General features: G+C 39.6%; 1 protein-coding gene across 4 annotated transcripts in view; it reads right to left on the bottom strand.

Moving 5' to 3' along the window:
* Positions 1-27,805, bottom strand: part of fcho2 (FCH and mu domain containing endocytic adaptor 2) — a 50,620-nt gene that overhangs the window by 22,541 nt on the left and 274 nt on the right. For all 4 annotated transcript variants that reach the window (XM_082542333.1, XM_082542330.1, XM_082542331.1 and 1 more), the window contains exons 2-8: positions 17,266-17,357; positions 14,397-14,471; positions 10,752-10,893; positions 9,096-9,248; positions 8,756-8,860; positions 7,370-7,468; positions 1,898-1,994 (exon numbers count right to left, since the gene is read on the bottom strand). In XM_082542333.1, the coding sequence (XP_082398459.1) occupies positions 1,898-1,994; positions 7,370-7,468; positions 8,756-8,860; positions 9,096-9,248; positions 10,752-10,893; positions 14,397-14,471; positions 17,266-17,357 (763 nt within the window). The remainder of the gene's footprint in view (positions 1-1,897; positions 1,995-7,369; positions 7,469-8,755; positions 8,861-9,095; positions 9,249-10,751; positions 10,894-14,396; positions 14,472-17,265; positions 17,358-27,805) is intronic.

The raw sequence follows: 27,805 nt of genomic DNA, 5'->3' as shown, positions 1-27,805 counted from the left end.
AAAGCTAATGATATTTTAACTCAAAATATACACAGCAGCAGTCCAATGCAGTCCCCTGCCCCCCACCACCACCAAGAAGAGGCCAGTCACGAGCAGAATCGACGCATTGTTCTGAGTGTGCGATGCCGACTGAAGCGCAGGGAAGCGGCGAGTCACGAGAGGCATGCGAGCAAGTGGAGTGGATAAAGCTCACCGATGACCGATCTACTCTACTGTGCAATATCGGGCTTCAGCACTGCTGGCAAACACACAGCGGCGGCACGGAGGGCTGTTGTGGGTTTTGAGTGAGTGAGAGCTTCGTGCCAATCAAAGCAGCCCTGGCGTGCTCATTCAAGAAGACTCACAGAAGGAGGCGAGAGATAATTTCATCATCCCTGTTCAATCAGCTTTAAGAACATGTGAATATATGTCGAGTGTTGCTTTTTTGGGTGTTTTTTATAAGGAGAAGAAGAAGAAACACATCATTAACTTATGACATCAGTGTTTATTTACCCATCAGTGGTAAAAATAGTCAAACAAAAGTAGTGGACGGGGTTGAAAGATTACCCTGTGCCATCGGGATGTTTAAAAAAAAAAAGGCTGTAGGAATCTGCATGAGACCCAAGCAGAGCAGGAATTCTTTGCCACCGGCATCCTGCGATCCCATCTGACAATATTTATCCACACAAACAGCCGAAAATGTCTAAACACCAGATGCATGAATATTACCTAAATCTGGACAGACATTAGGAACTGTTTAAGCATCTCCTAAACAGACAGACGACTTTGTTTATACAGGGGAAGATGTTTCTTTTCTTTCTACTCTCTGTGAGGGAAGCATGCAGTCACGCATGAGAGGAAGATGGATTTTTTTTTTTTTCAAATTGCATATGCTTCACATGGCAACTGGGAGCCAGAGAGAGGGGTGGAGTGGTTTGCGTGTCTGGCCCGCCGCCAGTTGACAGCTCAGCTGGATATCGTTGAACACGCCGACCCCCCCTGCCTCGCAGCGTGTCACTTTGGGATTGTTTCCGCAATAGAAAGTTTATTCAACCTCTCTCTCTCTCTCTCTAAAGGCTCCAGACCGGCCATCCGTTCAGCTATTTCATCACGGGGACAGACGGGTTATTTTTCTGACAGGGCCAGGGCTGGTGAGCAATTCCTAATGAACGCGTTTGATACGGGGAAGGAATTTTCTGACCGTTTTTTTTAAGCGTCAATTAATACTGCTGTCCAAACAAATGAAGGCCACCACTTCTTAGATGCAGCGTCTGGACACAGGGGGTCACCGTTTGTGTACACACAAACACAGCAGAGGTGACCCCTCTGCGCCCGTGACCTGACGTGATGTAGTACAAGTGCACAAGGGCAGCTTGTAATATTGCAGACTGGGTTTTGAGCTATGTTGCATGATGAGACTACAGAGGCTAATGCCAGAAAAAAAAACAATACGTCAGAGACGCTGTAAAAGAAGGAAAATATCGACCAAGGAGATAAGGGAATGAGTGCGTGTGCGTGAATGAGAGGGAGGTAAGGGAGTGGAGCCAAAAGTGTCTGTGGAGTTTTCCCTTGATTATTGTGGCATGGCAAAGTTTACACAAGAGTTATTGTTGAGCCCTGACCTCCTGAAGAAGTTGGTTATGCCTGCTTAGCCTGTGAACACAGCAAAGCCCCCGGTGTGTCACATGCTTACTGGAATGCCAAGCCTGCCTACCTTTACAGCAGATTACTGTGATTGACTCTGATGGCCCTCTCTCCTACCACTAATTGCCCCTCTCTATATACCCCTCCCCTCTCCACAAGCCTGGGTCAGAAAGAAGCCCCCCATACCCCCTGGCAACAATTTCTTAACACACAGTACAGACACTGAAAAATATAAATTACTCTAAATAAAACATACAGGACCCCGGCGGCTTACCTGGTCTCTCTTTGCCCGTTCCTTTGCTTTCAGCCAGTTTCTGGATTAAGCTCTCAACTGATGTGTTCTCGATGTTCCTCACAAATTCATGGTGGACCTGGAAAGGTTCAAAAAGAAATCAGATTTACCCATGATCTTAAAATTTATAGTCTTCTTTAAATGAGGTTGTGGTGATTTTTAACTGATGTAGTGCTTAGAGCGAGTTGGTCAACTAATGGTAGAGTTTGTTTGTTACTTGTATAAAAGAGGTCATTTGGGACCACTTGCCAGGTAACATTTCTCTTAAAGTGTGATAAGAAGATGATGTGCATATTTAAGTGCTGCCTGCAAAGCCAGATTATATTTTCCTCTAAAATCTGGCCTGTTTTTTCACTGTGCAGTAGCTATACAGCTCAGTTACAATGTACTTAAAAGTTGAAAAAAAAGGTCTTTACCCTCTGCAAGCAAATACCTACACAAATGAAAAAAACCTCAGTATCACAAGCCAAGCATTGATCTTTAGTGTAGCTACAGCGCAGTTAGAACCCCCCCTCAACTCTGTGATTCACGTTATTACCTCCATGCAAAATGAGGGGGGTGTGAGCAGTTTGCTTTGTCTGTTTGTTTGTGGGCACAATTATTCAAAAAGTTTTGACCCGGGGCTTGGCCCAAGTCAGAAGTGACTTTTGGAGCCCATCAGAATGCAGGAATCCAGAAAGCATTTGTTGCTTTTCAAATCATAACTTTGCAGACAAATATATTTAATAGAGAAAAAAAAATGGGAGAGACAAGTAAATATCACAGAGGGGACATCCTTTTGGATCCAGAGGCTCAACTGATGCATGCCATGAAGGTTAATTTACTGCCTTGGCAGACGTATGCAATTTTGGACTCCTCTTGTTAAACATTTTCTCTGCATAACTGAATCAATTAAACAAGGAGAAACTGCTCTGTTTGATAGGTCATTTATAATGAGGCACATTAAACTTAATGACTGCTTTTAATGTCAATATGTTTGATTATAACATGACAGAAACCAGTGTCATTCGCTTAATAATCTTTATGAGCACATATCTGACACAAGTAACAAAATTTGTGAGACTGGAGATTTTCTGGGTTTCAGCAGTAGTCTGTTTGTGGTCCGACTTCTACTGACAAGTACTGTATGAACACACCAAGAAGCCTCGACTGAAAGCCCCAAAATACTGACCGTTGCCCCCCCCAGATGATAGGAATGGTTAGCAATAGGTTAGTGCTGCCACTTGCTTTATGATATACAGGAACGGAGAGCTTCCTGCTGTTCCTCAGTAATATGAGCTGTGTTGCCTTTGGTCGGCATTTAAAACCATTTGTTTTGTTTATTTTGCATGCGGAGAAATACTGTACTTTACTGGCATTCTCTTGTGTCAGGTTGCATCATTGTTGCTGGCACTGAGATACCCTTTGGGTAGTGTGAGAGGAAGGATAGTGTTTGTTTGCTTGTTTGTTTTGGATGTGCGTATGTGCTTGTGTGTTTAGTGAGGGGGAAGTGAAACTGACTGACTGAGCCATCTCAACAAAACCATTTAGATTTGCGTGATACTGTAAGCGCAGAGTGGCTCCACTATCGAAAACACGCATACGCACACATATGTGTTTGCCCCCCGGGCCCCTGTGGCGAGGTGGAGTGCATTAGCCTTCTGTGCCCTGGCAGGAGAGGATGTTGGTGGGGGTCGGGTTGAGGAGGTGGGGGCAGGGAGGTTGCAGTGGTGAGGAAGTGTGCTCAGTACAGTACACGCAATCTGTCAGGTGCTGCTGCCATGATGGAGGCTACTAATGTCATCAACCCTCACTCCCCCTATCTCTATCTCTCTCCCCCTCTCTCTCTCTCTCGCTCTCACACACAGACAAACAACAAAACTCCCAGAGAGTCTTTCGCCCACATGCTCGAAACATGTATCTGCCTTAAAGGTATCCTCGCTCGCACACAAACGCTCACTTACCAAAACAAACACAGCACGCACACAGACAGACGCAACTACCCTTATGTGAGTTCAAAGCTCTCTGAACAGCAAACCACACTCAAATATGGACCAAACATACCTTTCAAATCTCCCATGCCTACCCAGCTTGTCTGAAGAAACTTGTATGTCTAATATTATCACTGCGGTTTTTGTGTGTTTGTGTGTGCTAGCTTCTTTGCTGGCATGATACAATAGTAGTGCCGGTAAAGAAAATGGTCCCTTCACCAGGCTTGTACCATCTGCGTCCAATGATGAACAGGTGGCAACTGTTTTTTTTCTTCTTCTTCTTCTTTTCTTTTTTTATGTAGGACAGGTAAAAAAAAAAGAAGTAAAAAACAAAAAGCTCAAACAATAAAAATTGTATTTTAAAGAAAATGGCAACAACACTAACAACTGTAGTAAGTATGTTAAACACAGACACACGGAGTGTTGTGGAAAAAGTATTTGCCTGATTTTGTTGTTTTGTTTTGTTTTTAGCTCAAACAAATGGTAAATGGTAAATGGCCTGCAATTGTATAGCGCTTTTACTTAGTCCCTAAGGACCCCAAAGCGCTTTACACTACATTCACACACACATTCACACACTGGTGATGGCAAGCTACATTGTAGCCACAGCTGCCCTGGGGTGCATTGACAGAGGTGAGACTGCCGGACACTGGCGCCACCGGGCCCTCTGACCAAACAAATTTCAATATTAGTCAAAGATAACCAGGGTAAACACAAAATGCAGTATTTGAATGATGATTTCAGTTATTAAGGGGAAAAAAATCTATTCAAACCTACCTGTCCCTATGTGAAAATTAGCCCTGTGAACCCTTGTTTCACCCTAGGCAGCAGGAACTTGAATAATATGTTTGCAATACCTGGCAATGAGTCTTTCATACTGCTGTGGAATTTTAGCTCACTCTTCTTTGCAGAATTGTTTTAATTCAGCCACATTGGGAAGGTTTAAGTGTGAATGGCCTGTTTAAGGTCATGCCAAAAAATCTGAACTGGATTTGAGTCAAAGACCTTGATTAGGCCACTTTTTGAACCATTCAAAAAGTGGACTTGAGGTGGACTTGCTGCTGTCTTTTTTAAGTGCTCTTGAGCTTCAGGACACAAACTGATGGGTGGAAATACTCCTTCATGACTTCCTGGCAGAGAGCAGAATTCATGGTTCCATAAAGGGCAAGCCTAACCCCTAACCCTTATGGAAAACCATCAAAGTCCCGAAGCAGCAAAGCAGCCCCAGAACATCCCAGACCATCGCACTACCACCACCATGCTTGACTGCTGGTATGATGTACTTTTTATGAAATGCTGTGTTAGCTTTAGACCAGATCTAACGGGACTTGAACCTTCCAAAAAGTTCAGCTGTTGTCTCGTCAGGCTACAGAATATTTTCCCAAAAGTCTTGGGGATCGTCAAGATGTTTTTTGGCAAATATGAGGCCTTTGTGTTCTTTTGGTCAGCAGTGTCAAATTGAACTCTCCCATGGATGCCATTTTTGCCCATTATCTTTCCTATTGTTAAATCATGAACTCTGACCCTAACTGAGACAAGTGAAGCCAGCAGTTATTTAGATATGGTTCTCGGCTCTTTTGTGACCTCCTCGTTGAGTCGCTGATGTGCCCTTGGAGTAATTTCGGTAGAACAGGCACTCCTCGGAAGGTTCACCGCTATTGCTTTGTAAGGCTTTCCCAGCTGACAGTGTTTCTCGGCTGTTTCTTTTGATAGTGGCATAATGAGTTGCTCTCTGTGAGCTTTTATCTTACTTCACGCTTTGTCAGACAGGTTCTAGTTAAGTCATTTCTTGACCCTAGAGGTTTAGTGAAGTTGAACTCAGCTTTTTTTTTTTTTTTTTTTAAACATGTGGTTACGGTAATTACAGTTATTTCATGATTTAACAGTTGGGTCAATTACTTTTGCACACATGTATATTTAGATAACCTTTTCCATTTAATAACTAAATTAATATTTTGTATTTACTCAGGTTATCTTAGACCAATAATAAAATTAGTTTGGTGATCTTAAACATTTAATTCTAAAAAATGTGCAAAAACAAAAAAACCTGAGAAGCAGTAGTTTTTACGTCATATGTACATATGTTGAATAGTTTTACACACTCTTCTTCTACTAGCAGAAGCCTTGTAGATATTTGTGAGCATGTATGTGGGATTGTATACCTGGTGATGACTTTAACAGGCCCCTGATGGCAGTATGACTGGTGGTGTACTAACATAAACAACTGATCAAATCCTTTATGAAAGATTTATAAACACCTGTTTATATTCATAAGCAGGTGTCTGGCTAACCGATGAACTGATAAACATAAAGGTTGCCTCATGGTAGGGGTTAGATTAGTGGAGGTGCTATGCTGCGGTTCTGCCCATCACCTCTGTATCTACATTGTGATGAACCCTAAAGAGGAAACAGTTTCTAACGTTTGACTTTAGTTTTGTGGTTTTCACAAATGTTTGAGTCTTGGTTCAATGCTACACCCCCTTTAGAATACATTTTTAGAACTTCTAACTAAGAAACACTTGTTTAAAATCAGAGAGTTCACATCTCGCAGATTTTTGTCATCATTTAAATGAAAATGTGAAACAGTTCTTTAGCTGCTGACTTTCAACCACAAATATAATTTTTTTCACTGTCATTAGTAATATTATTGCCTTTTAAGAAAAAATGCTCCAAATAACCGAAATGCTTTTATGTGGGAAAACATTTCGGTTTGTAACTTTTAAAAAAATATGTGCGTAATGCGTAAACATTTTTTTTTCAAGTTGTCCTGGGGCTACAATGACACGTCAATAAAATGACATCCAACGACAGAAAATAAGGGCACTAAAACAACTTTTATTAACAACTGTTATTCCCAGCCGTGTACACTGAAGAGGATTTCTTTTTTAGACTGTCCACAGCTAGACTCTGATTCTCTTGGTGGAGTTGCGTCGCCCTCTACAGATCTTAAGGGAACTACAGCAGCAGCGTTAGCACAAAGCAGCTACAGATTAATGAAACAGAGCAGCAGATTGTAGTTAGGTATTCTGTGTGGCACTGCTAAGTATGAGTGCTAAATAACTAAATGAAAAGCAATCTCTGGTTCACGCTGAATACTGATTGATGTAGTTCTGAATGATGTTTGAAAGCCTTCACAATTGTGCTTGATGCCAAACCCAAACACACTGCTCCAGAGAGGAAAAAGAGGCCCGTGCAGCACTTTTTACTACCATACACAGTATTTGGCAAAGTCTCTGCCCTTGTGGAGGTGCTTTCGATAGACTGAGAGGGAGTTTTGATCTGAGAGGGAGTTTTGATCAGTTTCTAATTGCTTGGCATAAAAGGATGAATGGACCATTTCCTGCTCCTCGGTTAAATTATTAGCGAGATCAAAGACGACACTAATTGATATGACGCACAGTGAACCCAGTGAGCACAGCCTCAGGTCAGCGAGACACCTACTCCACCCACAGGAATGTCTGTGCGTGTGTGTGTACATACTCACCTCTCCTATCTGAATGTGTGTTTCATCCACATACAACGAGTACGACTGAATGATCTCCTTCATGTGGAGAATGTGGTTTTCTTCGATGTCTTGGAATTTCTGTAAGACAGGGTTATAATATTAATGGCACAGCGATGTCACTTTAAGAAGGCTTCACCTGGTTAAGAATTAGTATTTGGGGGGGTAACTATGTATATACAAATATGTGGTCAGCATACATTAAAGGAAATAGGTTTGTGCTACGTCATTTAACAAAAATCTGTGGACATTTAGTTCTTTCTAACCAGCTGTTGAACCAAAATATATATATATATATTTTTGTCTCTTACAGGAACCTGTTTGTGCAATCTGTCTCTATGCAGCAAAAAAAAAGGAAAAACGAATAAAAAAGCTTCAAACTTGAAAACAAATTAATTGCATGCCAAAAAATCTTTATAAAAAAAACGTACAAGTCAAAGGCCAAATGTGAGACTTTGCTTCTGTATTTGGTTCCTGTGACTTTCTTTTGGTGTGTGTGTGTGTATGTCTGGGTGGTCTCTGGCTCAGGAGCACATATAGCTCCTCCCACCAAGACTCAATTCTGGACGTGACATATAGTGATGAGGATTCATTTCAAGTATGGTGTGGACCACAAACTTAAATGCTGGTACTTACTTCCATTTGTGTGTGACTCGGGGCTTTGAGGGTAAACCGAGGAGAATGAGTATAAATAATCATAAACTGGAAAATCGCAGGGGGACCGGGGGGATTGAGCCTTTCTGACCACGAAAACACCGGATAAAGAGCATCCGGCCTCTGCATCTACACTTCAGAGACTTGCATGCAAAATAAAACTGCGCTTTTGTCTTCTGCCATGATGACAGCTCGCACAGGCTCACACACAGACAGTCAAAGGGAACACACATGTCGGCGACACGGTGATCTCAGAGAGCACATGTGTTCAGTGTTTATAATACACGTCTACATGTGTTGCGCTGGAGATGAGCCGTAGACTGTAATTCGGGGGAAGCGGCAATGCTGCCTTCTATAGGGGAAAACAAAACCACTGGGCTAACTGGAACCAGCTCTGGTGGCAGCGCTGCTGCGGTTCAGGAGGACACTGAGACCAAATTCTGTTGATCTGATTTTAATTTGGAGTTTATCTAATCAGCGCTTCAGATGGATTCAATTACACAATGATTACGTTAAGGGGGAAAAAACACAATCTGGAGATGATACAGGGCTCAAAGCGTGGAACAGACACACACGTGCGCACACACACAGAACTAACAGATTTACCAACAAAAGTGCTGCATACCACAGAGATAGACAACAAACAGAGTTTGTGAGCATGCATTTGATTAAAGCACATGCACAAAGAAGGAGGGAGAACCAGCTAATAAATACCTGTGCAGTTTCTGTCATCTTCTGTTCAAACTCAGACTTAGCTGTGGCATATTTCTCCACGTATGATTTGTAGGTCTCTGTGGCTTTTTTGGCTTTCACTCCAGCCTGCAGAGCATAAACAAACAGATAAATGACTATCAAGTGTTTGTATATTGGAGACAATGACTGTCAGTCTTTCAGGCTCCTCTGACAAAATGGCAAGAAAACCGATCTCCACTTAACATCTGAAGCCTTTGGGGTTGAACTTTCAGTATAGACTCCTCTATTAAAGCACTTCATCATGCCTTATTACCAGACCATGATTATGTGGGAGTGTGTACGTGCGAGTGTGGCCTCCCACCTTGTCTACATCTCTCTGGGTGGCCCCCTCCTTGCGGAGGCGTTCCTGCTCCACAATTTTGGCATTATAGTTCTCCTTGGACTTCTGCAGAGCCTGGAAGATGCTCTGGATGTTCTGGACGGCCTCAAGGGTAGACGCCACCTCTTCTTTTGTCTGAAAACACACATGTCGTATAGGGTAAGCCTAATAACAACACGCCTTGTTTAAGATGCGAGTTTGAATGTGTCTGAATGTGTCTGTGCAAACTGGCTGCATGTGCCTTTGGCACAGTATAGCAACTAGCAATTAATAAACTCAAAGCATCTGATCCATTCTTAAAGCCTTTCGTCATTCTCATGGATATAAAAAGAGGTCTTTAATGGAGGGTAAATGCTTATGAACACTAAAACCACATAAAAAACCTTGCTTGATCATCTGTTTTACTAATTAGCATCATCCCTAAACCCTCTCATGTACTCATTATGACACCATTATGTTGTAATGCGCACATCACTGGATAAAAAAGAAAAAATGTTAAGTATTTTATCATATTATGTTATGAACACATTTATCTAAATACAGTCTTATATTGTTTTAGCAAGAGAGCCAAGAAACATAAACAGCTGAGAGGAGCAGGGAGTTGTGGGGAAGTGATCAAGAGAAACTGTGACCGCCTTTTTGTCATGCTCTAAGCACAAACACAACTCCCCTAATGCCGAGCTCCTATTTTACATTGTGCTCCGTGGCTTCATGCATCAAATATGAGTTCATCCTGCGTCTCAACAAAACGAGGTAGCAGAGTGAGGTGTAAAGAAATGCCTCGCAGAACGACACCACGAGCACATCACTGTGGTTTTGTCAAGATGGAATCCGCCAAAACTATATCCCCTCTCTTGTACATGGCTTACTTTCAGCTTCTTTGACTCTGAGGACAATCACTAGAGTGTGAAACAATTTGTAATGGTGGAAGGTTAGAATGGGTTTAAATTTAAATAGTTCATTTTGTTCAGTGAAGACGAGTTTGTGTCAAAAGTGGAGCAGAAAACCACTGTAATCTAACTGAAAGAAAAACAGCATTGGTGCAATCAAACCTCAATTAGTGTTTACAGGAATGTAAGTATCAAAAATGCATGGTTCAAAATGTTCTCTTACTGGGCATTCATGCGGTGTCAGAGTAATAGGAAAATACGCTTAGAACAACTTGGAAAGTTTGAGAATATTTTGATGCAAGAGTTGGCTGAATGTGACACAAAAACACAGAAAAAATGCCACATAAAAGTAATCATTGGGTTGATGCTAAGAAACTTTAGCTAACAGTTCACTGTAACTGCTTAATGTGTGTCACTTTCAGCTATCTTTAGTTAATGAATTAGTTAATATCACATCAGGTTCCAGTCTCTGTTTGCTGTCTGTACAGAGGTGTGTAGATTAATCAGAAAGTGAAAAGTTGTTATTATTATAAGGAATTCTGACAACAATGGATCTGAAGCAATACTGGAAACAACTATAAAGGTTTTCTACAAGTGATCTGAGGAAGAAAAACACTTTTTTTGTACTTGTCATTTTTAATGTTCAACTTTAAAAGCACGCAAATAGAAAATCAGAAGACAGACTTCATCATATTGCACTGTATCAGTATTTTGTGTTCACAGTTTCTCCAACACCAAATGTCCTTACCTTTTTGTGTGCTTTGGACTGCTCTTCCACATATTTCTGAACCTCTTTTATAAGTTCCTGTAGTTTCCTCACAAGTTCCATGTGACAACTGGCCAGCTTCTCTGTTGAACCTTTAAACACGTCCCACATCGGAGCAAATGTCCTGTGATAAAGAAAAGAATATTTACATAATTAAATTCATATGAATTCATTCAAGCATCTTCTTTAGAAAGTCATATGCATCGCGCTTATTATATTTAACCAAAAAAATTAAAAAGTAAACTAATTGAAAAGAAATTGTAAAACTAAATAAAATAAAATAATCTAGAAAATATCCTACATATAGTTTTGAGAATGGATCATTTGGTAACATTTATTTTTACAAACTACCTGATGAGGCTTTGATGGACATGTTTATTGAGGCTTTGTCTAGAAGAATGTGAGTCAGCTGCTTTTAAAAAGCTGATTGATTTTTTTGCTGAATTTCCTAAATCCTGGCTCTGGCATTTGCCATAAATACAATAATAATTAAAACAGAATAAAACTAACACTGAAATGAATAAAAACAAAACATTTTTAAACAATAAAAACTAAACTGAAACTAACAAAGCTACTTTGCAAACGAACTGAAACTAAACTCATTAAAAAACAAAAATTAAAAACGAAATCTAACTAGAAAACACAAAACAATGATAATAACTCTGGTACTAACTAGAGATGGACCAATCCCATATTACGTATCGGAATCGGTCCGATACTGACCTAAATTACTGGATCGGATATCGGAGGGAAATAAAAAATGTAATCCGATCCATTAAATATCAAAAAAGCACCTCAAAAAACTTGCGACGTGACATAACTCGGCTCATAACCGTAGTCGGAGCAGTGTGCTCACGTGATAGAGCGGCTGTGTGTATTTGTAGCCTCCAATCCGGCATTTCATCTCAGAGGAAGTGATCCCAGGGAGAAGTAAAGCAAATGTGTAAGTTCATTTTGAATGTTTGCAAAGCATTCCTGCGTTAAGCTTAACAACTGATATATGGAGCGACTGACTCTTCTCTCTCCCTCCCTCTCCTGTTTCTACTTCAATCATGAAACTGATCAATGATCAGCTGATCGGCTTTTCTGTCGCGAGTCCGTCTCTCTTTTGTTTATCGCCAACTTCGCGCCAGAAAGAGGAAACCAGCGGCTGAACAACAGCAGCACGTTTAAGCTTGATAAGGTGTTGTTAGAATTTATTTAATATAACTTTCTACACCAGGATCCTTTTCTATGCAGCTGACGGCTGGTAACTGTGCAGGGGCGGATCTAGCAAAGTTTAGCCAGGGGGGCCGATAGGGCATTAACAGGGAAAAGGGGGCACAAAGACATACGTTTCTTTCTTATTCTCATTTAAAATGTCTAGCTTTTAATAAATAATTATCTGAATCTTACACCCAAAGTTTTAATCTGATGTAAAATGTATAGAAGTCCATTACTGTACAGGGAGTGCAGAATTATTAGGCAAGTTGTATTTTTGAGGAATAATTTTATTATTGAACAACAACCATGTTCTCAATGAACCCAAAAAACTCATTAATATCAAAGCTGAATGTTTTTGGAAGTAGTTTTTAGTTTGTTTTTAGTTTTAGCTATTTTAGGGGGATTGTGCAGGTGACTATTACTGTGCATAATTATTAGGCAACTTAACAAAAAACAAATATATACCCATTTCAATTATTTCTTTTTACCAGTGAAACCAATATAACATCTCCACATTCACAAATATACATTTCTGACATTCAAAAACAAAACAAAAACAAATCAGCGACCAATATAGCCACCTTTCTTTGCAAGGACACTCAAAAGCCTGCCATCCATGGATTCTGTCAGTGTTTTGATCTGTTCACCATCAACATTGCGTGCAGCAGCAACCACAGCCTCCCAGACACTGTTCAGAGAGGTGTACTGTTTTCCCTCCTTGTAAATCTCACATTTGATGATGGACCACAGGTTCTCAATGGGGTTCAGATCAGGTGAACAATTTGGCCATGTCATTAGTTTTTCTTCTTTTATACCCTTTCTTGCCAGCTACGCTGTGGAGTACTTGGACGCGTGTGATGGAGCATTGTCCTGCATGAAAATCATGTTTTTCTTGAAGGATGCAGACTTCTTCCTGTACCACTGCTTGAAGAAGGTGTCTTCCAGAAACTGGCAGTAGGACTGGGAGTTGAACTTGACTCCATCCTCAACCCGAAAAGGCCCCACAAGCTCATCTTTGATGATACCAGCCCAAACCAGTACTCCACCTCCACCTTGCTGGCGTCTGAGTCGGACTGGACCTCTCTGCCCTTTACCAATCCAGCCACGGGCCCATCCATCTGGCCCATCAAGACTCACTCTCATTTCATCAGTCCATAAAACCTTAGAAAAATCTGTCTTGAGATATTTCTTGGCCCAGTCTTGACGTTTCAGCTTGTGTGTCTTGTTCAGTGGTGGTCGTCTTTCAGCCTTTCTTACCTTGGCCATGTCTCTGAGTATTGCACACCTTGTGCTTTTGGGCACTCCAGTGATGTTGCAGCTCTGAAATATGGCCAAACTGGTGGCAAGTGGCATCTTGGCAGCTGCACGCTTGACTTTTCTCAGTTCATGGGCAGTTATTTGGCGCCTTGGTTTTTCCACACGCTTCTTGCGACCCTGTTGACTATTTTGAATGAAACGCTTGATTGTTCGATGATCACGCTTCAGAAGCTTTGCAATTTTGAGACTGCTGCATCCCTCTGCAAGATATCTCACTATTTTTGACTATTTATGGCACCAAAACCAATGCCACTTTCAGCCTGTCAAGTCCTTCTTTTGACCCATTTTGCCAAAGGAAAGGACGTTGCCTAATAATTATGCACACCTGATATAGGGTGTTGATGTCATTAGACCACACCCCTTCTCATTACAGAGATGCACATCACCTAATATGCTTAATTGGTAGTAGGCTTTCGAGCCTATACAGCTTGAAGTAAGACAACATGCATGAAGAAGATGATGTGGACAAAATACTCATTTGCCTAATAATTCTGCACTCCCTGTATATAGTAACTATTAAGTCTAATATACCCTAGTAAGCTATACTACTTTTTCCTTTGGGAAGGTACCATCTGTGCAGTCTGCAATTCTGTTGAAGAAAGATGTTGAATCTATTTAATTATTCTTGAAAAATAATTTATTTCTGCGCATTTTTTTTCACACTGCATCAAATTAAAGTTGATTACGTCGATTAAGCATCACGAGGTGGAGGGTGGGTGGTTCCCTATTTTTTATTTTTATTTATTTTTTTGCTGGGAGTTTTAGAACCCTGTTGGTTAGGTTGCTTACTCTTTAAAATACCAGAATAGGGAGGATGGAGTAGGTTTAAGTTTATTAGATTGATCAGTGTTGCTGAACTATGAAATATTTTGGGTGCAGTGTATTTTTTGCATACAGGTATAACAGAATAGCTTTAGTGTTTGTTGTTGTTTGTTTTTTTAACTTGAGTATGAACTTATACAAAAAGCAGCAAGATATTTAAAAAAAAACAGTTTTATTGATTAAAAAACACACTATATCGGATTCATTTCGGTATCGGCAGATATCCAGATTTATGATATCGGTATCGGACATAAAAAAGTGGCATGTGCCATCTCTAGTACTAACCCAAGCTGAGAAAAGTTGCCAGCTGACTTGGCAAGTTTGGTCATTGACCTGGCATAGGCCTCCTCAATAGTACTCCTAGAAGAGAGCAAGAACAAGAAATTAAACACAACACCACAATATATAAGCATGACTTTAAATAAACTGTTCAAATAACCATGAGTTTATACTGTTATGTCAACAATGTCAAAATAACAATTATTCTTCTCAAAACTAGAGGATAGTGTTGTAGAGTATGATAAAGTTTTTCCAATTCACTTGCAACTAGGCTGCAGCTCAAACGGGACACGTCGCTAAGAATCTGCACATCCAGGCCAGAAACACCCACTTAGAACTCGCAGCATAAATGTTTGACCACATGCACCGTGTGTGGGCAAATAAATGTGGTTTGGCCTGGGATTTGGTCATAAACCTCATGCGGAAGATGACAGAGTATGAAAGCTAGTGTTTGAACTGCATGCTTCTCTCAATTTCCCTTTTTATTCCTGTATTCTGTAACAAAGTGACAGTAGTGGGGAGAAAAAACTGCAGCGGTGTTGTAGTGAAAGCGTGAATTTTGCATTTGTGTCTCCCGAACGAGGTCAGCCAGGGGGAAGCAGGTCAAATGTGCACATAGGCAAATGCACACACCCAGCCTAGGCACACGCGCACACACATAATCACGCACAGGATATTGTGACACTGTCTGCAGCACGGTGGAGATGCCTGCACTTCTTCTTCTGCATCTTTCGATAGCCTGGGTTGGGAATTCGTTTTTTAAACTTTATCATGTCATAAATGCTCCCAAGCATAACTACAGCCCTTACATTAACCCTAAGGAAGTTCGTGTTGTACTTCTGAATATTTAAATTCTGTGCTTACACATTGTGGACGCATACAAGTTTGACAACCATTACTATTACTGGACAGCTCCTCCACCAGATTAGACCTCAGAATACCTTTTAACTTCTTATTCAACGACATACAACGTCAACGTCAATGGATTTTTAAAAGTGACTGTTGGTTGCTTTTAAGTCCTTCAAATGAAACTGTAGAGCATAAATTGTTAAAACAATGTGTCATACATTTGTGAATAAGTCTACAGTGTTTGACGCTTATTGTGTGACACACATGACAGGGAAGTGAATTTAAATTTAAAGACACTTTCTTTTCCATATTTGATATCCATTCTCTCATGGTGAATAACTATAAGCTTAATAATTGATCATTTTTACGTTAACAAGGGTGCTTTTTGTTTCTCGCTTTACTTCCTCTTCTGCTGAAAATGAGAAACGGACTCCACGCCGCCTCTTTCTCCTTTCCCTCGTTCAGTTTTTTAAGCTCAAACAAACGTGAAAATAGGCACCATATTCAAGCACTGGGACCTAACAGCTGCTAGTAATGGACTGGTAGTATTTTTGAAAGCCAAAGTGTGGCTCACTCTCATTACTCCACGTGAAGTTTAATTAGCAGACACTGTTGTGTGTGTGTGGTGTGTGTGTGTCCCTTTAAGATTTCATTAACTGACAGACACACAGTGCACATAGCTGCTTTCCCCAGCAGAGGAAGCCATAGTGCAGATTTTGAAACACTCTGTGAAATGTAAAAGACCAAGCTGACTATGAAGCTGGCACAAAGCAGCATAACCACACAGTAAGTAAAACACTAACTGACCTTCTGTCTCCTCCATGAATAATGCATTGATTAATTTTAGTGTACTAAAGAATAGCACAGCTGCAGAGTAGGAGGAGTGTTAATATTTAAGCAAAGTCAAAAATCTGAAAGATTATTTATTATGTTTATTACAGGTCTTTGTTGTAAATGAGACATTGAGTCTCAATGGGACTAGCTGTATAAATAAAGGTTAAATAAATAAAAACATCAAAGTGTGACTGGATGCTTTAAAAAGTGCAGGTGAGCGTCACAATTGTTGGAACAGCTTGTGGCAAGAAATATGAAGGTGGTGGTTTTCCTATCAGTAAACCTGCCACCAAAGAAATAAGAATAATAAAAAGATGTGGAATTATTGGAAAAATAAACATGTTAAATGACTGGGCTAAGTGAATAATTACTTAATTGTTGTTGAATATGACTGGTAGCATGATTGTTTTAGAGATATTTGGAAATGTTTCTACTGTGAAACTTTTTGATTAAAATAATCATGAAGTGGGAATCTGACCACGACGGCGCAAATTCTATTTTTATCCTTCAATAAAGTAATCTGATCAACTCAAAGCGAGTTGAGTGCATTCCTCAACAACAGGAGGAGCAGACAGTGGAATCCACAGCTGAATTCCAGAGCCAGCTCATCCGTCATGTGGCAGGTTACAGACTCACACCTCTTCCCACAAAGAACTGAGTCATCGTGGAGGTGGTAAAGGATGTGTAAGTTTACAGCAATATGGGCAAATGAAACAGTTGGCAAGAATTAAATCATTTTCAAATGATAGTCATATAGATGGCTTTTTGTGAGGTTTCACCTTCACTGGTTTATTTTTCTTATTTGCTTTCGCCAACCAAAAAACTCACTGAACTTAATCACTCAATCGATTATGACATATGAAGACCTAATAGATATTTCTGTATGATTAGTCGAAGCCCTTTAACACCCCAGTGTGGTTCAAGGTTACAGTGTGTAAAAAACTTGCAAATTCAACGTGGATATTCATGGAAGTGTCAGCAAAGAATCTGGGTGTTATTATACGCACAGTATGAGGAACTGGACGTGCAGGTTATAGCCTTAGAAAGACTTTTAAATACCAAAAAACCACATGGACAGGAAAGACATGTATTGAAGAGCTAGACAGAGTGCAACCAGTTAATTAGTAATGTGTTCAATGTGTTAGATTAACCATATTGTGCCCTTGATGCGTACCAGAACACTGTGTCTTACCTTTCTCTGATGAAGTCTGTCAGCTCCTTAGTGGAAATTTGGCCATGCTTCATGTTATGGTAGAGCACATCAAAGCCATTATTTTTTTCCCCCTGTTTGGCAGACAGAAACAAAAAAAAAAACGTGGAAGTTGATGCTCAGTCACTGCAAAAACCATTAAGTGTAGCAACACAAAGTCTGTTATTGATTACACATTACCGTTAAGGCTTTTTCTAGCAGCAGCGTTCTCATTTTTTGCATAGCTTCTATCTGCATCTGCAGTAAACTCTGGTCGACCATATTCATCTTGGCCATGTTTAAGAGAAACAACACTTAGAAATTAGCAAATCAACAGAAGACTGGTCGAAGGCTAAAACCTACAATGAAAGACACACCTGAACAGCTTTCTGCGCTGCTGTAACCATGCCACTGGGCAACAGTGTCCAGTTGCACTTTAAAAATGCAAAGACATTCTAAATAATTCATCTAGATGAAAAACAGCAGTTTTGTTTTAACCAGAATTATTGTCTTCTAGGGGTAGCGGAACAATCGATAACCCATAACGTTGTGATATTTTGTATCAATACAGGAACACACCAAATATCTACATTTTACTGAATAAAATTAAATCTTATGAACAAGAGGGCCCCTCTCATACAACACCATCCTGAGACAACATTAGTCAGCAAACTTACATTAAATTAGCTCAAACGAAGAACCGTCCAACACTGGACACACTTAGCTTGACAAAGCTACCTCATAACTGGCTCAGTTACACGAGTAAGAATAGGATGGTTGTCCAAAACTTGAGGGTGTTGCACACTCATTACCACTTCTGATTGCTAAATGATTGCAAAGGTTGCTTAATAAGAGGCAACCTTTCGCAGTCTGACTTAGACTGGATGCAATCACTCTCAAAGAGATTGCCAAATGTCTGCAAATAATTGTTATCTACTTTATAAATGTAGTCAAGATTGCCAACATGTTGCCATTGGTCTGAATAAGTCTTTGTCAATGAGCACAACTTGACTCAAGTGGCTGCCAGCTGGTTGTATTCTGGTTACATTCCTACAGAACAGGAAGGTTGCTGAGTGCAACCTTAATAGTAGATTTTCTGTCTATGCAGACAGCAACAAATATCTTTTTTTAACTATTTATCACGGCTAAATGCTGTATTATCAAAAACCAATTGCATTTAATTACCAAATTGACTCATTTAATTGACATTGAAATGATATAAGACTTCATCAGGGTTCATCTAATGCCAACAGGAGGTTTTATTGACAATCTCATTTTGCAACAAAAAAATAACTAAAGTGAGATAACTTTAACTTATTGTATAAAACAGATACTGACAGAGTTTAACTTTGAAGACATAACACACATCACAACACATCTTGAATAATTTGCAGTTGAGGAAAAATCACAACATATGTTCACAATATTGGATCGCCAGGTGTCTGTTTATTCCTACCTCTATTTTCTGTATAATTCCTAAACCACTGAAATTACAGATAACAACTGTCAACACACATCACACCGCATGTGTACGGGCGGTTATACTTATAGAACATTTTGCAGGAATAGAAAAGTTCAGTCTTTGATCAAATGTAAACTATGTTCGCATTGCCACTTCTATTGCAGACTTATGGAATTAAAATATGCCCGGAAAAAAGGTTCTGTAAAACATTAGGATGTCACAGAGAAGATGAACCTAACTTACTGTGTCTAATTCTCCCAAAAGCATAAAAAGTAAACAAATAAATAAGAATTCACGACATAAAAATGTTTAGTGAGGTCACACTACAATTCTTTATCTTCATGAGTCTTAAGTTTTTGTTGTCTGAAATAACTCGTCTAAAAGGGCATCCACACAGGAAGTGATGCGCTCATTGCATATTATTTTGCGGCTCATGGCTGGTCACTAGCTGACCTTCCAGGCTCCGACTGTCTGGACAACCTCCACCCTATCAAATGTCAATTGTCTGGGACTTGCGTCAATTGCTCACACTAAAGTTGAATAAAGTTTAAACATGGGACTTGTCCTAGTTATTAATTTCACTAACTTTTGGTCACACCTTCAGTGTCTCTGAAATTACTGTTTGTACTGTTTCCACTTTAGTGTACAAATACAAATGCCTTCTGAAATAGGATCAGGAAAACATGCATTAAAATACCACCTTATACAGTGTGAAGCACATGAGAAAGCTGCATTTTGTAGCTTACTGGCTGCAAATCTTACATGGATTTGTTCACGCAGCTGCTAGAGGATATTTTAAAAATGGGGCCTGGGACAAGCTAGACTCTATAGCTGAACTTGATCTTTGACCAACAAAGTCGAGCCAGTTCATCCCTGAGTTAAAATGAATGATTGTGGCACATGAGGCCCCTCCAGGTGATGCTGAGATATTACATTCATGAGAATAGGATGAACAACCTGGAAACATAATGCCTTTGGCCAGAGCAGCTGTGAGTGACTGGGGTAAAATAAAAAGATTGAACTTGTACTATAATGGCTGTAGTGCATGTATGTCTGTTTCCTATCCCCTCCAAGACACGTTAATCAATCTGGATAAAAACTGATATATCAACTACCCAGGTAGCAGTATTATCAACATATATATATCTTTTGGTAATTATTTTTATAACCCTAAAATCCTTACAAATTACATATATTATGTGCAGTAGCTGATCTCAAAACAAACAACGACATTAAATGTACACTACATGTACAGTGTTGTCGACAATACTTGTACATTTCTGTTTGTAAATATAGTTTGCTAAATTTTAGTGCAGTGGCACTTTAGGGTAACTGGAATGTGTGAAATTTACGAGCAACTGGGACAGTTAGAGGTTAACACCAGATCAGCCAAGGCTTGTTACACATTACAAAACCATTTGAAACACAACACTGACTACAAAACCTAGCTTTGATTGTACAAGAAAATGTGTGGCTCTTTGAAGCTAATACAATTAGCCAACGACTAAAGAGGGGGAGATTGAAGTGAATTGGACAGCCTGAGAGCGATTCCAGTAGAGAGCATTACAACCTTACAACCCTTTGTGGCAACAGGGACAAAGAGGACTGAACTGAGCTACTGCACACAGTTCATATAGCTCATGATATCTGCATTAGGAGTGTAGATTTTATATGTTTATAAAACTGCTGTTGTCTGACATGACTTATTTCACATTGGCTTGTGTTAACTAGTTTATAGGAAACGACAATGACGTGTTTTTGCAGCTTCACAGCAAAAGAAAGCTGCACGGGACAGCCATGGCCAATGTCTTACATATGCTTGAGCAAACCGAGAAATGAAATATTAAACACTTGAACTGATAGAAAAGTTGGCTTGTTTAGACCACTGCAAAGGCAGCATAATCAATCAATCAATAATCCATCTGATGCCATCAGATGTGGCGGAATAAAACCGATTATGATGGGTTTGTGTTTGCATGACTGGTCTTTGGAAAATAGATCTGGTCCCGATTTCTAACCCTGTGCAGGGGTTGCAAATCTATGGCTACAGATGCATAAACAAGAATATGATATGAAAATAAACTATTTCTAGCATTTTAATTTGTTTTGGTTGTTGTTATTGTGGTTTGCAGGTCTGAGTACTTACTGCTATATGCAGCTAAAGAAAAAAAATGAAGACCTGCTCCTACTGACTTGGACTTCAATCAAAATGAAATTCAAACTAGCCAATGTCTTTATTTCTTTTATCTTTCCCAATTTAAAAGCTATTAGGCCGCTTTTATTTATTATCAAATGAGTCTACTTTTTATTTGATTAAAACATGCGGAGGACAGATTTTTCCTCGACTTCACATTTGGTCCACGTGCCAAAAGATTTTAGTTTTTCACTCCTATTAGCAATGTTGCCATGCTAATTTATACTTAATAGGACATGTCATTCTGTATGATGCTTAAATTTGTTTTAGGGTGTCACAAGCAGTTCTTTGGTCAAAAATTTCTATTAAAAGTGAGTCTTTTGACCCCTACTCTAAAGCAATAGCTGTCCAACACTGGTAATAACCTTCTTTAACATATTTAAGCTAAACTTGGGCATACAAATGTGAAAACAGCGTAAAGATAGATCTTTAAATGGTAAATGGCCAGCATTTGTATAGCGCTTTTCTAGTCCCTAAGGACCCCAAAGCGCTTCACACTACATTCAGTCATTCACCCATTCACACACACATTCACACACTTTAGGACAAAGTTGAATAATTTCACCCCCCCCCCTAGCCACATAGACAAAGAAGATAAAGATCCAGACTAGAGAATGTCATCAAATTTATTTTCGATTTAAAAATATCCTCTTTTTCCAGCTTTACTTCCTCATTGGCCTTCTTGATTGCTTCAGCTCAGGAGGACACATGCCTTACTAGAAGCCTCAAAAGATGTCAAAGGAAAATCAATAACGGTAACATGACTAAGAACACTTTATTAGCACATTTGTTGTGATATTTTGGGAAATGAAATGTAAAAGCGATAAATGCTGATAAACCCGCAGTTGGTGATGAAACTGCTGTCTGATGTCACATACAAATAGGAAAAGTTTAACTAAAATGCATGTCACAATATGGGAAGACTCCAGTTCACCAGAGTTCACCATCAGTCTTGTATTAATCTGCAGTCCAGCTTAGTTTCCCCTTGAGCCGAGGCCATCGCAGATATTTCCTAGTTCCTGAAGCAATCCACTGTCAGCAGTTTAGCCTAAAGGCTAAAGCATTAACTAATGGCTTTAGTTTTCTTTTTCCACATATTTTCAGGAAGTTTATGTCAAGAAGCTCCAAAAATAACTATATACAAATAAAATACACACTAAAAGGAAAGCGTTGTTCTCCAGGTCACGGCTCACTGGCCAACATTTACCCCAGTGAGCAGACCACTGAAGTGTGCTTCCTACTGTAACAAGAAAACAGCTAAAAAAAAAAGTTTAGCTATTACCCCACTTAACAGCAATCATGACATGCAAACTACTGCATGCATTAGATGTCAAAGCTATAAGAAGCACAGTTTATGAGACCACATGTTACGCAACACTTTAAAACACAAACTAAGTGAGAGATTTAACAACTGGCCAATCGTACTACAAAACAGGGAAGTGACGAAAGTAAGTGAAAACAGAGCAGAAAGGCAACAGGAAGAGAGCCCATTCTGTTCAGCTCCTGTGTTCGACTGGTACCTGATATCAATGAATACAAAAGAAAAAGAAACACGGGAAACAGCTAAGGGCGTTTTTTTTTCCTCACAATTGCTAAGGCTGGAATCAATTTCTAAAGCAGTAGAGAGAAATGTAAAAATACATATAGATATATAAATAATATGTACATTTTAGATAAATATATAATATAAGTGATACCAGAGTGACGCAGTTTTTTTTTTACACTCATGTCTGTGATGTAATCAATGAAAACACTGTTTGTTTAATATTCCAACCACACATTAAATGTGCCCACCCCAACTGGACGATAACCTACTGAGAATTTAGCATACGTCAACTGTGGTGTGTTTGACAAACAGTACAGACGAGCTGAGACAGCTTCCTATGAACTGACCAAATTCATTAAAAAAGGGAAGAGAACAAGCTGTGTCAGCTGGTTGTACCATAATTACAGAAACAGGTGCTAGAATGAGAAAATTGTGATACACTACACTGCACAGACTAGGGGGAACTAAAGAAAAAGTTGTATGCTTTAGGCCAAAAAAAATAGGTAATACTAGTTTCACCCATGAGGGGAAAGAAAAGAGAACTATTAAAGCTGGAATTAAATCTAAAGTCAGTGGAAATGAGCCAGATGGCTGATGGAACAACTGCCCAAGGAGAGAATAATTATACAAACATTGGTGACTAATGGTTCTGTGACACCTTTCCTGCACAACATTTTAAGCTTTTATTTTGAAACACCAGTTTATCTTTATTTGGGGTTACTGTCTGTGAAATCATATAAAATTTTATCTCACTCAGAAGTGGGCTGCTTTAAATATTTTTGACTTCTCATAGAGCAAACAGCCAAATTGATTTTCATATTTATCATTAATTGCTTATAAAATTCAGTTTTTGTTTTAGCCACCACTTATATCTTTATATTCTGATTCCAGTCAACCAGACTTTGTCATTTTTTGGTCTTCAGTGGTTCAAACTGTTGCTCAACAGTTTGAACGTTTTTCTTTAGACAGTGTCCGTTTTCATTCATTTTCACTTCAGGTTTTGTAACTGACACCTTTCAGAGAAATTTTCTGTTTTCTTGGTAAGTCACTTTACACTGACCTATGAATTGTTCAATGATAAAAAGGCACCAAACTCAAAGGGATGAACTAATGTTGTATATACACATGTAACAACTTAGCAAATAACCCATTTTAATTTAATCTTTAGGCACTTTGGCTCTAGCAGCCTGTCCCAAAAACAGATATTCTATTTATTTAATTGAATCTATGAAAAATGCCAAAGCTCACACAGTTTGACAGACAGAAAAAAGCATTTTGTATCAATAAGCTAATTCCCAAAGAGGCTTTAGCTAAGAACAGCAGAAGAAGTGGCAGGCAGATGAACAATATGTCAAAGTCCTGTTCTTAAGAGTTTGTCCAGTTTTCCCAGTGTCCCAGTGTTGGAGTGGTATTGTGAATACAGAAAAGCACCATCAGCTTTTGTCCCACCAAGCAATACTACCTGGAAAGTGTCTGATTGGCGACAGCTTCATTTTTCAACATGGGAATGATCCCAAACACAATATCAATGGAGTAAAAGTATACCTGGATAGAAAAATACACAATGGAACACAATCAGTCATGGACTGGCCTCCCCAAAGCCCGGACCATAACATTGTTGAAGCAGTGTAGGATCTTAACAGAGAACAAAATAAAAAGCACCCAACATTCAAAGAAGAGCTTCAAGAAGTCCAGAAAACAATTCCTGAAGATCACTTAAAGAAAGTACCAGAAAGCATGAGTGCACACTGTGTTTAAAAATAAAGGTGTTCATACCAAATATTGTCTTAGAACTGCACAAACTATTTATTTTTTTTGCTTTATAAACTATAATCGCATTTATGTTTGCAGATATTTCAAAAAAATCACTGCACATATTTCCACCGTTCTAGCAAAATATAAAGAAATAAGAGGTGGCACAAGACTTTTGCAATTTAAAGTGATGTAAATTATGAAAGTAAAGACGAATGGTCAATAAAGAAAAAAAAACTGTCATTACATAGAGTGAAAGAAACTCTTTGCATATTATAACAGTTTATGTACTAGACAGAGTACATGGCTTTCTCACCAGAAAAACAATCTATTTGTTAAGTCAGTAAGAACATATCTTTGAAAACCATGCTTTATATTTACAGCAATTCAATACTGAGCACTGAACACAAAAAGAAACTGACATCTTTAATCTTAACTACCACCTTAAAAAGGAAAGATAAACCAAACCGCAGTGCTATGGTTTATCATGCAACATCTGCTGCACAGAGATGGACAGGAATTCATTCTCCTGCAGTCAGACTACAATGCAAGGTTCAATATCGTTTATGTAGGGAATCAAGTGGTTGTTGCCTATTGTTGTTTATCATGCTGCATATTGTTATACTATACCTTCCAAACTGCAAAAGAACGCTAAAAAAAAAATAAGCCTGGGAGCAAATGAATGCTTACATTATTTCAGACTATTTTTATTTGTAAGTTTGTCTGCCTCAGTAAACACTGATGTTTGTGTGCAATGCTTTTTCAGTTAAACAACATATATGTAGGACATATAATAAATGTGCTTGAGTAAAAAATTACAATTTAAAAATTTCTAATGTGCTGAATGTGTGAAAATGGGAGTATGGGCAAAAGAATTATAGCACATAGGTGCCAAGTGTGTAAATCTATGGTATGCAAGCAGGAAAGTGGTACAGTGTAGCAGTTTACCTAAGCTCTAGGGGAAACCTATGAAAAAACTTCATAGGTTTCCCATGCTTGTTATTACAGCACTGATGTTGTGCTTTAGGAAGGGGGAAACAATACACAGGATTAGAAGTGTCTCAGCTGACATGACTTCTTCTCCTGTTCCGGTGTGTGCTCAGGTGAGAGCAGTGGAAAGAATTGCACGCTGTCCCTGAGGAATTTAGACAGAGCCAAACAACACAGTGTCTCTCCAACGCAGACTGTAAACGGTGGCCCGGTACAGCCTATAGAGCACACAGCCATGAGCTGCGCACTCGGCGCCTTGACATCAGAGTGTCTGGCCTCAGTCATGTGACCAGAGAGGTCTGGGAGCGGTGCACTGAGCTATCACAGCTCATCACAGACAACACACACAGCTTTAGTATGCGGTATGCACACAGAGGCTGGGCTTTGTTTGTGGTAGATACAAACGAAAACTTGACCATTACTTAACTTGTTAGGGATGATAACGCCAAAACGGGTTGGTCTAATGCAACTAAAACCGACTCGTTTAAATATAAAGGGAAGAATGAACAACAAACAGCAAGAGGCAGGATGTTTGTTTCACAAAAAAACCATAATTAGTGTAATGTTTTCACTCTCTGGTAATCTTAGAAAATTGCTACTGATTCTCAAGGCTGTTGGGTTGAACCACCATTCAATCCAGTTACAAAACCTCAACAAGCCCTTCCTCTGAAGGCAGAGCCATGCTGGTTTGATTTCAGAGACAGCTGAAGAAAATTAGGTAGCCAAAAGGATGTGTGCCACTCCTGTCCACCTCTTTAATAGCGTCACTCTTTGCCGTGTCAGTGGGACACTGCGTGTGAAGTGTGGGACAATATATAAGACAACATATTAGCTGTCTCTATACTGCCTAGTCAGTGCTAGTGCTCTGTTGAGACTCCATGTTAAACATAAGGTCATCATAGTTTTGCTACAACAATCCAATGACTCAGGCATTTCAGCACATAGGCCACATCTTGCACTTTTGCGCCAGAACTTCCATCGAGAAACCAAACTCTTGCTTAGATTTCGTACAGAGAGAGAAAAAGGAAATGAAACAAAGCCTGCAAATAAATCCAAGGAGTAGAAATGTTACAGCTGGTGACCAGTCCAGTGCTGCAACTATGACAGATAAACAGCACTGCCTGAATTCCTAAAGAACTTGTATATTCAGCTGAGGAGATCCATTTTGTATAGATGACAAAAAAGGGAGAAAAAAAAACCCCAATGAAAACATCGAAAAAAAGTGAAAGAGCATGGGATGTGAATGGGGAAAGCCTCTCTGCTTAGCAATATAACAAACAAACTGAAAAACTCAATACGTCTGATAAAGATGATGATGATTTGTAGTCAAGTCAAAAGGGAAATGGATGCATCTCCTCCCAGTGCCAAGTATGTGCGCTCATGTGTGTCCTGCATGTTAAACACACAGCTGATCGCGACCATCACTGGATTCTCTTGTGGCTCACAGCAGGGCACAAAGGGCAGATTGAAGAGTCAGGAGTGTCTCTGATTGCTCCTCTTTTTGCCTTTTAGATATTGATGAACTCTCATTTAGGAACAAAAAAGGCGTTAGTGGGTAACAGCAGTGTTATTGGTAATTACTTCAAGCACTTAGCTTAATGTAGTTTTCCACAAATATTCATTACAGCCCCTTTATAAGCCCTGGATCACCTCCAGAGTTCAACTAAGGCTAAAACTTAAGGATGTGTTTGTCCACCTTAAAGAAGACAAGAACAGATTCTGATTGGTTGTTTCAAGCTGAGAGTCCTGTTGTATTATATATAAATGAGTAACAGATTTTTTTTTTAAAAGAACAGAAAAAGAAAGGGGGAAGTTACAACAGTTAGGTACAAATTTACCCATGGGTTTTATTCAAAACTATGTCGCTGTAAGAATTTGTAACATTTTAGCTATGACGCATAACCAATACTTGCCGTAGTGTTATAGTGCAATACATACACCGTCTTGACATGGAGGAGTAGCCCTAATAAGGCCAATACTGTTCGAGTTTCACTTCTAATGGCACTATCTTTGTGACTTCAGTGTAGTGCAACAAGTAGTAACGGTAGACTTCTACTTTCCCACCTGCTTTGACACAGCCACGTCAAATTATTATCGGGAGAAAAATGACCTTTAGGCAGTACGCAGAAAGCGCTGAGCTCAGCTTAACACAGCCAGTGCTCTGCGGCACCCGCTGTACGAAATAAAGTATCGCTATTTAGGTTGGTATTGAGGCTTTAAAATCTATTCTAACTTACTAACATCTGGTATCTCACTGAAACTTTGTCACGGAAGAAAATGACGCGTACGACCAACGGCTATGACTGACAGCCGAGGCGTCCAATAGCATTCAGGGAACTGACCATATACGTTCCAAGCGATCCTGACCGAGCCAATTGACAGAAAACAGGGGTGGACGCTTCGACGTTTCAAGTTAGATTGGTTCACAGAGGCCCAAACCCCGGGGTAGCAAAATATTTGCCGAAGGAAATTAGCGGTGGCCGCGGGGTTGCTGACCAGGACACTGCGACTTCAGAGGGAACTAAGCTTGTGAGCTAGACGACTTCCTCTGCAAAACGAATAACACTTGATTCCTGATTGGCATGAACATGATAAGGAG

This window comes from Aulonocara stuartgranti (assembly GCF_965226115.1).
Source record: "Aulonocara stuartgranti genome assembly, chromosome: 7".
NCBI lineage: Eukaryota > Metazoa > Chordata > Actinopteri > Cichliformes > Cichlidae > Aulonocara > Aulonocara stuartgranti.
Note: the sequence above shows the minus strand (reverse complement) of the source record. Positions and strands in the feature narration are given on the sequence as shown.